General features: G+C 36.1%; 1 protein-coding gene across 4 annotated transcripts in view; it reads left to right on the top strand.

Annotated features, from left to right (window-relative positions):
* Positions 1-4,105: 4,105 nt before the first annotated feature.
* ltbp3 (latent transforming growth factor beta binding protein 3) overlaps positions 4,106-14,779 on the top strand; it is a 72,188-nt gene continuing 61,514 nt past the window's right edge. For 2 of the 4 annotated variants that reach the window (XM_056458358.1, XM_056458357.1), the window contains exon 1: positions 4,110-4,777. In XM_056458358.1, the coding sequence (XP_056314333.1) occupies positions 4,537-4,777 (241 nt within the window). In that variant the 5' untranslated portion in view covers positions 4,110-4,536. Of the gene's footprint in view, positions 4,778-14,779 lie in introns of all 4 variants that reach the window. The other 2 variants (XM_056458356.1, XM_056458359.1) reach the window with 2 other exon arrangements.

Here is a 14,779-nt window from a genome sequence, read left to right as displayed (position 1 = left end):
AGGTTCAAAACTAATCCTATAACACTTGACTTTGTTCAGCAGCTAAGTTAAAGGCCTAGGTGTTGAGCACGTTACTTGCTATTAAGTTGCCTTAAAGCAGTGGTTCTCAATTCCGGTCCTCGGTACCCCACCCTGCACATTTTGTACGGTATGTCTCTCTTATTTGACACACAAGGATAAGTTCATGGATCTTTCTGTTAGCTGATGATCTGAATAAGGTGTTAACTAAGGGAGACATACAAAATGTGCAGGGCAGGAGAGCCCAAAGACCGGAATTGAGAACCACTGTCTTAAAGACTGCTTGGAGCAAGACCACTGCAATTATTGCACAATTGTTTAATGTAATATAGTGTTAAAAGAATACCGTGTATGTGCATATTTAATATATGTTAAACTAAATTTGGCTAGCTTTCTTCTCTAAAGACATTAGGTATAGTTAGTTCACTCAAAAGTTAAAATTTTCCAGATTATTTACTCACAACCGCACTGTCAGAAATATAGACCAATTACCAATTGTTTGTAAACACTGAGGAGGCCCGCGCAGGGAGGTGGCAGAAAGAAACCGGGAGCGCTAGCATTTACAGTGAGGGAATGACATCTGATGCGGTACAGAGTTTGTTGTTGTCTTAGAAAGAAGATATATTGATTTCTGCAATCAAAAACGAGTAATGTGTATGATTCAGCATAGCGTGAGCTTAATTTGACATGAGAACTGCAGAGTTCAGCATTTGTAATTAGTTCATCCCTTTATCTTTACCATTGCAGCCTGTGTTTTTTTTTTTTTTTTAAACCGGGGACCAGTGTGATGCCATGTGTGACGTAGGTTGGTAATTGGTCTATAGGTACAAAAACATTTCTGTACACATTTGTACTTCTGTATGTAAGTCAAGGGGCGACACAGTGGCTCAGTGGTTAGCACTGTCGCCTCACAGCAAGAAGGTCACTGGTTCAAGTCACGGCTGGGTCAGTTGTCATTTCTGTGAGGAGTTTGCATGTTCTCCCCGTGTTAGCGTGGGTTTCCTCCGGGCGATTTCTTTCACAGTCCAAAGACATGTGCTAGGTGAATTGAATAAACTAAACTGGCCATAGGGTATGTGTGTGAATGTGAGTGTGTATGGGTTTCCCAGTGCTGGGTTGCAGCTAGAAGGCCGTCTGCTGTATAAAACATGTGCTGGATAAGTTGGCGGTTCATTCTGCTGTGGCGGCCCCTGATGAATAGTGACTAAGCCGAAGGAAAATGATTGAATGAATGAATGAAGTGAACAGGAATCAATGCATACATTTCTGATGGTTTAAAGTTCATATTTTGCCCCTAATCAGCCTGCACTTGGAAATCAAGACAACTCATTGTTTACTCGGAGCTAAACTTCTCAACGTTATTATCCGAAATTGCTGTTTTGTGCTTTAATCTTCATATCTATTGCTGTTTTACTTTAATCATTGCAATCAATGGGCAGTACTTGCTGCGTATTTCTGGCTGCCAGTAAGTTCTCAGCAACTCTCACATGGTCGCCCACTGAAGCTAATCAGGGCTGAGCCTGGTTAGTACCTGGATGGGAGACCACAAGGGAAAATTTGGTTGCTGCCGGAAGAGCTGTTAGAAAGGCCAGCAGGACGTGTTAAACCTGCGGTCTGCGTGCGTCATAATGCCCCAATATAGAAAAGGGGACACTATACTTTTCAGTGAGCACTGTCTTTCGGTTGGGACTTGATCTCTCTGTGGTCACTAAAAATCCCAGACACATATCCTTCGAAAAAACCTTTATTCTGGTCAAATTTGCCCACTGGGCTCTGTTCATCATGACCTCCTATCCATATTATAATTGGCTTCATCACTCTCTACCAATACGCTGGTGTGTGGGGTCTAGCGCAGAATAGCTGTCATCGTGTCATCCAGGTGAATCATGCACACTAGGGGGGGATGAGGATATTCCCCACAAAAGATGTGAAGCACTTTGTGTGTTAAGAAAAGCACTATATAAATGCGAGGAATTATTCGAATAATAAGACATGAACTACACAGTCTTGTTTCTGAATGTAGCTGGTTATTTTGTTTAAAAAAACTGGCTGGGATCATTACTTTGAAGTGCGTAAATATGGATTTCTGGACCGTCTAAATGCTCTACAGTGAGCCCCTTGACTTGCAGTAGATGAGGAAAATTTCTGAAATGTTGTCCTCCAAAACCTTAATCTCTCTTTGGCTGAAGAGGGAGACTTAAATGCATCTTAGATGCCATAAAGGTGAGTTAATAATCAGGAAACTGTTCTTTAATTAATCCTGTAGCTATAGTGAATATAAGCCTGACTGGAATTCAGTTTAATAGTAGTTTAATATTTCAGAGGCTTATACGCAACAATGCTTTTACAATCCACAATATCAGTATGTTTGAAAATGTAGACTGGCGTGGAGTGCAACAGTTTGGTTTTTCTGGTCACATGATCTGTGTGTATATGTATAGTTTAACATAGCAATTCCTATGTGTGTTTGAGCAACTGCGCATATGTGTTATGGGTTTTGGTGCTGCATGCCTCTGTGTAGCCAAAAATGTAAGATCTGCCTGTGAACTCTCTGTGCGTGCATGTGTGTGTGTGTGCGTGTGAGGGAGAGAGAGAGAGAGAGAAAGAGAGAGAGAGAGAGAGAGAGAGAGAGAGAGAGAGAGAGAGAGAGAGAGAGAGAGAGAGAGAGAGAAAGCTCTCATGCAGTCATTTCCTCAGTGACTGAAAGCAAACATTTTCACTTTTCTTAAAGGAAGTGACTCAACTCACTTTCTCTAACTTTACCTCTCCATCATCCCTCTCTCACAGTTTTATCTTTCCTATGGCTGATCTTGGTCTCTTTAATTCTCCCTTTCTTGTTTACACATGCCTTGTTTCTTTGCCATGAAATCATTCTCTGCGGTTTTCTATGTGCGGTGGGGGGTACATTTTCAAAACAGCCACATTGCCATCTTTGCTTTTTTTCCTCTTTATCTGCCAGCAAAAACATATTTGCATGAACATCCTTCTCTTTGTACTCAATATTGATTTAAATAGGTTAGTTCTTAATAATGAAAGCAGATTTTAGAGTATTTTGTATGTATATTCAGTTGTTGTTTTAACAGCGATTGTACTGTTCACAAAAAGCAAACACATTTAAATTAAATAAAGTTAAGTAGATCAACTCTCCTTCACAGAAAAGAAGTTTATCCAAGTAGCCCATATGTCTTTTGGACAAAAAAAAAGAAGATACTTTCCTTCAAAGAAAAAAGAAGTACAACTTAGCCTATACTAACAGAAAAATGTATATTTGAAATCTTTATAAAAGCCTAGACCTATACTTACTCAATATTTTGATTGAGATATGTTTAAGATTTTCCATTCTATTAACTTTTGTCTTAAAATAGTAAATTCTTTACTTATTTGATTGAGCAGTCTATAAATCCCCCTCTTATTTAAACAATGTTTATTATTTATATGATGGTAAGTTCACTTTAAAAACTTTTAAATAGTCTACTTGCATAATAAAAACTTCAAATATAGCATTATATAGTATATTGATATACAGTAACTCTGTATTATATATCGTTACTTAAAACTATACTACATGTATGGGCTACTGTAATATACTGAATGTTACACGTTCTATATAAAATACTGTATATATGCTATACAATAAAGTATATCTTACACTTAAAAAGTATTTGAACTTGAAAAACACTTAATAAAATTAAATTTAAAAAACGAATTAAAATTATTTAGATTGTTTTATTTTGAAATGTTCGTAAATCGCCTAAACTGCGCTCTTGCTGCATTCAAGTACTGTACACACTGTAAATCAGTTTGGCAAATGCAAAATAAGTGGCCTGGGGCAACACCGCATCAGTCATTGCCACTGTCCTCTTTTGTGTTTACCCACCGGGACCGCAGCGGAAGGTCGCGCGCTGCCGCCACATCGAGCGCTTGATGAGTGCGAAACTAGGGGAAAAGAAGGTGAGGAGAAGCACCGACAACAAAACCACTTTGAGTCTCGCTCCTGTGCTGCTCTGGCCCTCAGCCAGCTCGGCTGCCCGTGGATTGGCTCCTGCTATGCCTCTCCTCCTCCTAAACTTTCCCAAACTGCGATACGCGCACACACGCCATCCACGCAGCGACCGAAAGCAAGGAGGAGGACGAGGCTTTTAGGGAATGAGGAGTTTCCACCTTATTCCGCTGCCAGGCTGTCATTCAAAACATGTAAGAATTTTCAAAAGCCTTGTAAAAATGCGCCAAACGGCCTCGACGCGGATAATCTGTGTTTTTTATCCACAGAACCGGACGTAATTTTTCAGGTTTCTAACTTGAAACGGCACAGGAAGGCATCAGGAAAAAGTTTCTGCGCGAGGACTTTCATAGCCAGCTCTGCCTGGGAAAAGAGCGCGTGCTTGCGTACATTTTCCAAACGGGGCTCCAGCAAAACGTCTTCAGCGGTCGTGCCCGGAGGGACTGCCTGATCCGCTCAGGCTTTACGTGGATATACTGTAGCGTGAATGACCTGTGTTGGCATTGAGGGATGCCAGCATGCCCTCGCTGATTGTCTCGCATCTGCTCCTCATCTGGCTCGCGCTCCCGCGGCTGGCTCTGTGCGGCGAGCGCGCGTCCACCCGCGAGCGCTTCAAAGTGGTCATCGCGCCGCTCATCTGCAAACGGACATGCCTGAAGGGTCAGTGTCAGGACACCTGCGAGCAGGGCAACAACACGACTCTCATCGGTGAAAACGGACAGTCGGCGGACACACTGACCGGGCCTGGCTTCAGAGTCGGTAAGACAGTGCAAATAGGTTTTTGTTTATGTGTAACTGTTTGGTTCAATCTGTTGGCAGAACTGCTCGCGAGTCAGAAACGCTGACTCTGAAACGCTGAAAGTTTTTTTTTCATACTAGGATACTCAAGAGTGCACTTTTTTCATAGATGAAGAATAATGACCACAAAGTTGGATGCTCCAATCATTAAAATCAACATTAGCTCACATGTGAACACAAGCTTTCTCTCCAGACTGTCATGAACACAATCAGAGACACTTGCTAAAGCTGTGAATTTTGTAAGGAATAACTGATGATGAGCCATTGAATTATTAGAAAAAAATATGCATGCCTGAAGCAAACAATTCAATGAACTGTTGTCAGTTATTCTATTGTTGATAAACAATATTAAATCATTCATTTTCTTTTCAACTTAGTCCCTTTATTAATCAGGAGTTACCACAGCGGAATGAACCACCAAATTATCCAGCATATGTTTTACGCAGCGGATGCCCTTCTAGCCACAACCCAACACTGGGAAACATCCATACACTCTTGCATTCACACACATACACTATGGCCAATTTAGCATATTCAATTCACCTTTAGTGCATGTCTTTGGACTGTGGGGGAAACCGGAGGAAACCCACGCGAACACGGGGAGAACATGCAAACTCCACACAGAAATGCCAACTGACCCAGCCGGGGCTTGAACCAGCGACCTTCTTGCTGTGAGTTGATCGCGCCACCCACTGCGCCACCCTGACGCCCACAATATTATATCGAATCGTGCAAAAATTTGTCAAAAACGATGATAAGCTCTAGACTTTTTTACTCTATATTGATCTAAGAGCCAATCACACAGCAGAATTGTGCAACAATAGGAATCTAAAAGTGTGTTGATATTAGAGATGTACCGAAATTTTGGCCACCGAAAATTTATTGGCCGAAAATATGTTATGCCATTTAATAGACCCTCAAATTTTTGTGGCTTCAGAAATTGTTAGGATACTTTTTAAAATCTGGATGCATTAACAACTGATATATATATATATATATATATATATATATATATATATATATATATATATATATATATATATATATATATATATATTGTTATCGTTCAATATGGAAAATTATTATCGAGATTGCATTTTTGCCATATCACCCTACACTCATACTCTTCAGATGTTGTATTTCAAGACATTTGTCAGGCTTTTGTCTTCAGACAGTTGCTGTGTGATGTGTAAGCAAATCACACCCAAAGCCTTTTGTTTTGATTTAGATTTTTGACAACTGTAAGTAGGCTGACAAAAAACAGAAATCATTCTGTGGAGTAGTGAAATGGAACTGCAATGCGGTTAAGACCTGCTGGGAACTTTTTTAGCTTTGCGTTTCCCTTAAAATAATTGCAAGCCTTAGAAATGTTAATCAACCAATCAGAATCAAGCTAGCGTATCACGTTAACGTAAGTATATATATATATATATATATATATATATATATATATATATATATATATATATATATATATATGTAATAATGTTCCGTTTCATCCAAAAACAATCATTACACATTTTGTTTTGCCTGCATATATATTTGACTTTCAAAGTCTCAAAGTAACTATTAGCTTCACTGTAAAAAACTAAATTCACACAATTCCTTCAACATAAGTCTATTAAGTTAATTGAATCATTTTTACAAATTTAAGTGAATTGAACATAAAACAATTAAATTGTTCCCCAAAAGTAAAAAAATAATAATAATAAAATTGCATTTCTATAAAAAAACAATTAAGAATTGAGTTGTTTCTACTCAGTAGTTTAAACCAGCAGCAAAAGTATTTTTATGTTGTATGAACAGTGTTCAGCTGAAAAAACCCATCTTTAATACCCCACTGATGAAAAAGAAACACCTTTATCTTCGATAGCCAGAGGGTGCATAATTTAAAGGTCCCTTGAAGTGCCTGAAATATGCATTTTTATTCCATGTTTGATGTAATCTCAACCGAAACACTAAGAGAGGGTGGGACATAGTGTAGCTCCTCCTCTTTTTAAAAAACAGCCAATAGCATTTTGTTTTATCTCAGCCAGTGAGAGTGATTGAGCTCAAGTGCATTAAATGAACAGCAAATGAGAGGAGTCTTGAAGGGGGCGGGGCATGTCAGATACTAGAGAGCATTTGATTGGTTATGATTTAATGAGAAACTGTAGTATGAGGTTCCCTGAATAAAACCATTGATCCATTTAACCGAAAGTGACAAACTACAAGCTTTACATGTTTATATCAGTTTTATATCTTCTACATGGGAATTTTGTCACTGTTTTGGAGCACACTAGCTTATAGATATCCTAAAAACAAACAATACTGATACTAACATCTGAAAAACTTTATTTTAAATTCATGAGACCTGTAACAGCACATTTTCAGAATGATCAGTTTCATTGTCTTTTTAATTAAACATTGACTCCAGTCTGTATGCCTAACATCCCTTTCAGATTTTACAGAAGAAACAAAGTCACACAAGGGTGCGTTTCTGAAAGCCATCGTTAGCCAACTAAGGTCGCAAGTTCTGTAGTTACAAACATAGTTCATTGATTTGGCATTTCTCAAGTTCATCGTTCCAACAAGCATTCGCAAACTGTGTCGCAAACTTATACGTTTCCATCTACACCTCTAGAGCAGTAGTTAGAAGCCTAGTTCCTGGATGTTCTATTTCCAGTTATCTCCCTATCCCCTATTCATTTAGAACGTTCCAACATTTAAACTTGGAATGATTAAAAAAGCCATTAAAGTTATCTCTCTTACATGTAATTTGCTTTCCAAGTATTTTTTTAAGTTCCGTTTTGGCAATCTTCGTATTGACAATTGCGTTCCCTTCGTATTTATGCCCTTTTAAACGCAGCCGAAGCTCATGACGAAAGCTATAGGTGACCTATTATTCAAAAGCGGGATTTATCTTACGTCTCCAAAGCTTGTGAAAACAAAAATATATAGCATACATTATTGGTTTTAATTTATAGTAGGTTATTTATTAAGAAATCGTCACCTTAGAATAATAAGGTTCAATTTGACATTTTTGTCAAAATTGAGTTATTGACATATTTTTATTAAATGACAAATTATTTACGTTATGGAATGCTTTTTTTATAAGTTGTTTACATTTTAGGACTTTTTATTTAAAAAAACAAATGTTACACACACATACCGTCTGTTATGGAATGCAAAAACTTTGACGCTCATTATCTCAAAATCATTCAGAACGCAGACAGAACTGGTGACGAAATGTATCTGTACTGTATATGACAAAGGCCTGTTGGTTAGAACATTTCTGCAGCGGTGTGAATGTGTCAAATTGTAAATGTAGACTTTAATAAAAATAAACAAATAATTTCCTACTTGATAATAATAATAACATCAATAATGATAAATTAACGACGATTAACAATTTATATAATATGAGATTAGAGTTATAGCTAAGTGGTTTTATGTTTTAGACTGGACTATGGAATATTCTCAATAATATTTGTAAAGGAAACACATAGGCCCTGTGTGTGCGGTTTACATATATTTCAGTTAATATGGAAAGCGAGTGCATGTTTTTACCAAAACTAATATTAGAATTTTTTTAATGCGTGTGCCTGTAAAACAATATAATTTGCACGAAAAGTATGGGGATTTTCTCTAAAGAAGTAGTTACTCCACCCCGTTTAGAGCATCATTAAGGTCATTTTATGTTATAACCAACGTGGTTCAAATGATGAATCTGCGACAGAGAACCTAAGGTTTTGGTAAACACTCCTCACTACATCGTTCTTTTCCCAAACAATGCATGGTACTATGATAGTTCAGCCACGAGTTATGTCGTTGTTTGGGAAACGCACCCCAGGTTGGGAATGAATAAATTACAGCATGATTTTTTTTGCATTTTTGCGTGAACTCTCCCTTTGATGTAGTATTTTTTTATGGGGAAATAAATGGCAAGTGAGTCTTTAAGTGGAAACGCAATAATAAGCCCCTCTCTCTCCCCCCTATATTTCTGTCTCGCTCTTGGTAATGGCTTCTGCATATTGTCTGGTTGGCAGGGTAGCTCTTGCTCAGAGCTGTATCAGATTGGATGTGGTAAGGCATGGTGCCATAAAGTCTACGCAGCAAGATCTGGACTTCACATACACACACAAACATATTCTCTTCTCTTAAGCACACACACACATACTGTACTTTCACATTCTCTTTGTTCACATAAACGCACAGTCGCAGGCGACGCACCACTAAAATAGTTTGTGTGTGTATGTTAGTGCGAGAAACCCCCCTCTGTAAAGGACCAGTGCTCTAGTTTGTTATTTCAAGTAAAGAATGCCAGAAGCTGATATGCTCATTGCTCAGAGTGTATGTCTATAAGTGTGTGTGTGGGTATGTTTAGCTCAAACATGTTTGCCTGGGTTTTTCATCAGAATTGCTGTGATGAAAGTGATCGTTATTTTAGGTCTGCCTCTCAACAGGTTCATTTGGGGTGTGTTTGTCTCTCCTAGCTCTCTTGTGCTCTCTAATTTTGTCTGCTGGATGCCCATGTGTTTTTGAATGAGTCGAGTCCAAAAATAAACAAATGCAGTAAAAATAAAGGAGGAAGCTGAGTCACGGCTGGGTGAAAGCTACATTTTTGGAAGTCCAAAGAAGTCCACGCACATCAAGCTCAAAAACTGACCAAACTGTCAGTGGTTTGTGATGTGTGTGAGTGTATGAGTGTATGAGGATGTGGGATAGTTGACTTGCTTTCTAAATAGCAAACGTAATTTTTGCCACATAATATTTTATGTTGTTAAGGCCAGGTTATGTGAGGCTGTTTGTAAAAATCACTCTAAATGTAATGTATCATCAAGTCAACACCGCCTCTTTAATGTAAGAGGTATTAACTTTATTCTAAAATGTGGAAGTGCGCTCGTGTTTGCCATTGTTTTAGAACTTCTGATTCAGTTGCCTATGGGAGAAATGACTAGGAATATTAAACGTCAGAAAATGGTCAAACTACTTGCTCTATAAACAAGTGTGTTCATGACTATATATAAAAAGGAGAATAATATAATAAGAAAATATCAATTCGCATCATCAAGCAGCATAACAAGCTTTAATGTCTAAAAATGAATGGAAGTAAATGAGACCGGAAGGCTCTAGAGCTAAAGAGATTCAAATGGCTTCGCCTGTTTGTACGTAAAGAAAAAAGGTCAATAGGTAACCTCAAAATAAAAGTTTACTCATTATTTACTTACCCTAAAATGGTTCAAAACCTTTATGATTTTCTTTCTTCTATTGTTAAACACTAAAGTAGATATTTTGAAGAAAGCGGAAACCATTGACCTCTATAATAGGGGAAAAAAGAAATACTGTGGAATTCAATGGTTACAGGTTTTGAGCTTTCTTCAAACTATCTTCTTTTGAGTTCAACAGAAGAAAGAAACTCTGACAGGTTTGTGACCAGTTCAGGATGAGTAAATGATGGCAGAGTTTTCAGTTGCGCGTGAGCTGTCCCTTTAATGACACAAAGCAAAGGAATTTTTGGAATCAGTTCATTAGAGTAGTTTGTTTGCAGCTGTTGTACTAAAAAATTCCAATTTAAAGCTGAAGATGACAAAACTGCTGCACTTTCTTAGAATGAACTGAACAATATGGTCAGCTAATGTATTTATTTTTATAGTTATCCTTTTGATGTTAAATTCTAATTGATTGATTTAGAATCTGAATCTACAAGCTTTATAATTAGTGATAACACAATAAAACAGTATAAGGAACCGTGTAAACAACAGTACTGATGTAAATTGTATATATATAAGTAGAATTAAAAGTCACTCACTCACTCGCTCAGTCTCTCACTCACTCACCTTCGTTCCTTCCTGTCTCAGCTTTATCAGGGTGAAATGAACCACCAATTATTAAAAGCAATATGTTTTTTTTTAATGAAATCTTACATATTACATTTAAATAATAAATATTGTGATTTCATTATTATTATTATTATTATTATTATTATTATTATTATTATTATTATTATTATTAAAATTACACATGTTACTTTTATTATTAATTTTAAATTTTAAAAAAGATTATATATGTTCTTTTTTTTACATTTGAGACCATTATGTTTAATAGGGCTACATGAACTAAAACATGGATTAATTGGACTACTATTTTGTTAAAAGACAGTAAAACATTTAATCATTCATTCATTCATTCATTTTCTTTCGGCTTAGTCTCTGATTTATCACAGCAGAATAAACCGCCAACTATTCCAGCGTATCTTTTATGCAGCAGATGCCCTTTCATCCGCAACCCAGTACTGGGAAACACCCATTCACACAAGCACTCATACATTATGGACAATTTAGTTTCTCCAGTTCACCTATAGTGCATGTCCTTGGACTGTGGAGGAAACCGGAGAACCCAGTGGAAACCCACGCGAACAAGAGGATAACATACAAACTCCAGACAGAAGTGCCAACTGACCCAGCCAGGACCTAAACCAGAGACCTTCTTGCTGTGAGGCAACATTGCTAACCACTGAGCCACCATGCCATCCCTACAGTAAAATATTACTTCAAAAATGTAAATATGTATAATTTGTAGCGTTATAAATGTCTATACTTGACTTAGGATTAATTAATACGCTTCTTAAAAACTTAGTCAAAACCTTTGAATGTAAATGTGTTTTGATATCATCATAGAAACCCAAATGAATTCATAGCTATTAAGACCATTTTTTTAGGAAGAAGCTGTAATCTGATATGGCAACGCCAAGTGAAAGTTTTTTACATTCAATAATCATAAAAAACTTAAAAACTCTCTCTCACAGAGACTTTTAGAATTTTTAGATTTCCAAAACCTGACTTTTCTAACCCAAACCCTACACTGAATAATCACTGATGTCTATACTGTGGACACTCCTACATGAGTATTTACCCTTATTTCCTCACACAAGTCCTTTTGTTTTCACAAGAATCTGAGTATTTGTCTGTCTGTCTACAAGATTATGAAAACAGACAAGAAGCTCCCACAACCTCCACAACGTTATCTTTCGAAATACAACCCTGGTTGAATGTTAGTAATACCTCTGATTATCGTATGAGTCCTTTAGTGAATTATACTCTCCTCACAAGCTCTTTCAGTTTCTAGCTTATCCTTGTCCAGAGTCCAGAGTTCATAGTGTTCAGTGGAAATAAGCATTGCAGCAAGTCTCAAACGGTATTTAAGCTGTAATCATCGTTATGATAAATCTTTTTTTAATGGCCTCAGTGAGTTTGCCATGAAGTATTTTACTTTATGCTTTTAGCCTGACTAAGTTGTCAAGATGATGCATATAACATTTTTCTCCAACTTCGTCTTTGTGGTTTCAGTCATGGAATTCATCAGACCGTCTGGAAGATCAGGCATCTAAAGACATACACGAACATCGAATCATCTTACTTAACAAAGGGTTGCACGATGTTGGAAAAATCTGATATTGCGATATTTTATTTTCCTGAGATAAGTATTACGACGTAAATACAGTTTCACAAGATTAAATAGTTATTAAATAGAATTAAATAGAAGATAGCTCTATTTGACGGTTTTCTGTGGAGTCTAACTGTATTGAGGGACAGAAATTGAATAATCACAATGGAAAAAATACTTTTCTTACTTTGCTTTGTGTCATTTCTAGTCCAAATATCTAAAAAACTATTATTTTGTTTTAAAATTCAGATAAAATGAGGCAAAATTATTTTTTTAATTATTAGCCCTCAAAACAAGCTAAATTATCTGGCAGTGGGGTAAGTTAAAACGTTTTATTTTTGCTTTGAATTGTAGACTTAACATCATCCAGACTCAACATTGCTTAACCTTTGCTGTGACCTTCGCGGATGCGCACATTGAGATATCAATGCACAAATGATATATCGTGCAGCCCTAGTTTCTACCTTATATTTTTGGGAATAATTGATTTGTACTGACAGTTTCATTAGCTTACAAAGGTTCAATAGAAAAACGTGAGCTTACCAACCTTTACAGTTCAAATGAACACTAGAACATCAACAACTTTTATTATTTTTCTCATAGGTTAAAGGGGACCTATTATGCCCCTTTTACAAGATGTAAAATAAGTCTACATACACACCCTAGAGTGATTATATGAAGTTTCAGCTCAAAATACTTTAGGGCTATCTCACTCAGGGCTGTTTAGGCTAATGAGGGAGAGATCGTCACTAAGGGGCAGGGCTTTCTCGCTCTGATGACATGTGCAAAAAATTTGTGTTTCTATAGAAAAAATAGGATTAAGTCATTTTTACCTTTAGACTAGCTGTATTCACACACTGTTCCCACATAACTGTGTTTAAATCATTTTTGAAGCGTTTTAATCTTTAATGAATAGAACAGTATAGAGAATTGACAGGAACTCATGGGGAGCAGTTTAAACCCTTTATTAAAGTGATTTTTTTGCAAAATAGGTCCTCTAAAATTTACAGGGGAGATAATAAAGATGCACTTACATAGTTGCTTGAACAAGTCTGTGCTGTGGTTTATCAAAATAGTTGTACTAATTTGGACAATTGGGTTTAACACCATTATAACAGTGAAATACAGACACAAAAGCATGGGGTGCAGATAGAGGGGAAAAGGGTCAGCAAAGGACCCCATACCTGGAATTGGACTTGGGTCGCCCCGAGCACCAAAACTCCTACAACCGACTGACAAACTAATATGCTGTATATATACAGTTGATGTCAAAATTATTAGTCCTCCTGTGAAATTTAAATCTTTTTTAAAATGATTCTAAAGCGCTGTTTAATGAAGAGAAGAAATTTACAGCACATTTTAAAACAAAATGGACCCTTTTCATTTATCGGTCATCATAATGTAAAATCCTATTTTTTAATTTTTTTAAAAAACGTATGAACATTTATATGCATTTATTAATGTATTATATTATCTTTTGTATCAAATTACAAAAAACGAATTACCAGTTATGCAAAGTGTTTCTAATACAGGGCTGAGAGTAAATTTGACATTATTCTCTCCTCTGGTTGCTGACATCAGTCTCAATTTTTTTCCTTTTTCTGAAAGTCTTATTAACATTATTGTGAAGTTTTTCTTTTATTATTTCAGCAAATAAGATTGTAAAAAAAATAAGTAGTTTTACTCTCCTATTCACTCTGATGTGCTCTAAGTTTACTAATATATAACGCCTTCCGTTAGAATCCTGAAAATGTGAAAAGAGTCTATAGTTTTAATAAATAATTTCTATTAACTATTTTCTTTTGTGTTTGCCATGATGAGAGTAGCTACTAGAATACTTAGAATACTAGAATTCACCTTAAAGTGCTAATTAAAGATATAGCTTGCATATGGCTAGGTTAACTAGGCAAGTTAGGTTGATTAGATAAAATGATTGGATCAAAAAAAAAAAAATCACAAGGGGATAATAATATTAATGAGAACAGCAAAGCTAGAATAAATATTACTTTCTCTAGAAAAAAATTATTTATAAAAAAAAAATCTAGAAAATTTATTGAAAATACTGTGTAAAAATTACTTGTTTCATTAAACATCACGGGAAATATTAGCAAAATAATGAACGTTTTACATTTACATATATGTATATTAGTTTGTTAGTTCACATTAGTGTATATATGCATGTACAGTTGAAGTCAGAATTATTAGCCTCCCTGAATTATTAGCCCCCCTGTTTATTTTTTTCCCAACAGAGAGAAGATTTTTTTAACTCATTTCTAAGAACTGTTTATTTTATCTTTGCCATGATGTCAGTACATAATATTTGACTAGATATTTTTCAAGACACTATACAGCTTAAAGTGACATTTAAAGGCTTATCTGGGTTAATTAGGTTAATTAGGCAGGTTAGGGTAATTAGGCAAGTTATTATATCATCATGGTTTGTTCTGTAGACTTTCAGAAATAAATATAGCTTAACAGGGCTAATAATTTTGACCTTAAAATGGTTAAAAAAAACTCTTGCTCTGTTAAACATCATTT

Source organism: Danio aesculapii, chromosome 5 (genome assembly GCF_903798145.1).
Source record: "Danio aesculapii chromosome 5, fDanAes4.1, whole genome shotgun sequence".
Taxonomy (NCBI): domain Eukaryota; kingdom Metazoa; phylum Chordata; class Actinopteri; order Cypriniformes; family Danionidae; genus Danio; species Danio aesculapii.
This window is presented reverse-complemented; position numbering and strand designations above follow the sequence as displayed.